The 1,712-nt window shown below is 32.6% G+C and overlaps 1 protein-coding gene across 1 annotated transcript; it reads left to right on the forward strand.

Annotated features, from left to right (window-relative positions):
* The first annotated feature begins 350 nt into the window (after positions 1-350).
* On the forward strand, positions 351-1,404 carry LOC134796068 (tRNA (cytidine(32)/guanosine(34)-2'-O)-methyltransferase-like). The gene has a single exon (XM_063768002.1). The coding sequence runs from the start codon at positions 459-461 to the stop codon at positions 1,329-1,331; it is 873 nt and encodes a 290-aa protein (XP_063624072.1). The 5' UTR covers positions 351-458; the 3' UTR covers positions 1,332-1,404.
* The last annotated feature ends 308 nt before the right edge of the window (positions 1,405-1,712 follow it).

Raw genomic sequence — 1,712 nt, forward strand, 5'->3', positions numbered from 1 at the left:
GCAAACAATGAATGATGAAATGAAATTTTGAATGGAATGGAATTTAATAATTTAATTGTCATTTGTAGAAATTGTAGAGTTGTCAATAGCATTCAGAACATTCGGAAACCAAATGTGTCTATTAAATGAAATAATTATTTGCAATAATTATATTATTTATTTTGTTTGTCTCTAATATTTTTTTTTTATAAAAACGTTAATGCTATAATACTGCTTCGATAAGTATCACTAAATGAAAAAAAAAGTGTAAATTACGATGAATAATTAAAACGAGTTATTGTGTTTTTAAACGAATGTCACGGCTGTCAGTGTCAGTTGACATATGGAATGGAATATGGTATTGGTATTGAACCGAATGTAATTATTGTTTTAATTTATTTACTTGAGTTTGAGTAGTTATCATAGTTAGTAACAGTGCCTACTTAAAACGTAACTAGCAAAAACTAAACTTTATTACTATGGGCAAAACATCAAAAGATAAAAGAGATATCTACTATAGGTTAGCTAAGGAGGAAGGATGGCGCGCCAGAAGTGCATTTAAATTGCTGCAAATTAACGAAGAGCACAACATATTTGAAGGAGTGGTCCGCGCCGTGGATCTCTGCGCCGCTCCCGGTAGCTGGAGCCAAGTACTTACAAAGAAACTTAGACAGAATGCACAAAATGAAGATGAAGTCAAGATAGTGGCCGTCGATTTGCAAGCTATGGCGGCTCTGCCGGGCGTTAAACAAATACAAGGCGACATAACCAAGTTATCGACGGCTAATGAAATAATAAAGGAATTTGAAGGATTAAAGGCAGATTTAGTTGTTTGTGATGGAGCTCCAGATGTAACAGGTCTGCATGATATTGATGAGTATGTCCAATCACAGCTTCTACTTGCAGCCTTGAATATTACTACACATGTTCTCAAGGATGGAGGTGTATTTGTGGCTAAAATATTTAGAGGGAAGGATGTGTCACTCTTGTATTCGCAGCTGAAGCAGTTCTTCAAGTTTGTTACTGTCAGTAAGCCCCGAAGTTCAAGAAATTCAAGTATTGAAGCATTTGTAATATGTCAGAACTACCAGCCACCAGAAGGCTATGTACCAACAATGGTGAATCCTCTGCTGGATCATAAATACTGTGATTTCAATCAGTTCACTGGCCCTAACAGATATATTGTACCCTTCAATGCATGTGGGGACTTAAGCGCATATGACTCTGATACCTCATATCCTTTGCTATTGGATGGACAGACATCTTATGAATATAAGGAGCCAGTTCAGGGCCCTATCAATCCACCTTACAAAGAAGTTTTGGACAAGACAAAAAATTTGCAGTTACAGTAAATTGTCATACAAATTATAGGTCTATATTGTATATTTTGATAACTTGATAAGTAATAAAAAAATATTGTCAATATTGTATTATTATTATTTAAACAACCTGTAGAATGTGTGTCAATTATTATTCTTATAAGTCATTATATGCTAGGTAATTAATTTATATATTTTAATAATAGAAATATAAAGTAAAATTTACAAACACACACGAAAACAATACTTATTCTTATTAGAAATACCAATGCTGCAACCATGACTTGTTACAGTATGTGCCTATAAAAAATATGTTTATACCATAAGTATCCTGTAGAATGTGTGTCAATTATTATTCTTATAAGTCATTATATGCTAGGTAATTAATTTATATATTTTAATAATAGAAATATA

The sequence above is a fragment of the Cydia splendana genome, chromosome 13 (genome assembly GCF_910591565.1).
Source record: "Cydia splendana chromosome 13, ilCydSple1.2, whole genome shotgun sequence".
In the NCBI taxonomy this organism is placed as follows: Eukaryota; Metazoa; Arthropoda; class Insecta; order Lepidoptera; family Tortricidae; genus Cydia; species Cydia splendana.

What these genes read in the sequence shown, in the direction of transcription:
- LOC134796068 (XM_063768002.1), top strand. Translation starts at nt 459, where the DNA reads ATGGGCAAAACATCAAAAGATAAAAGAGATATCTACTATAGGTTAGCT.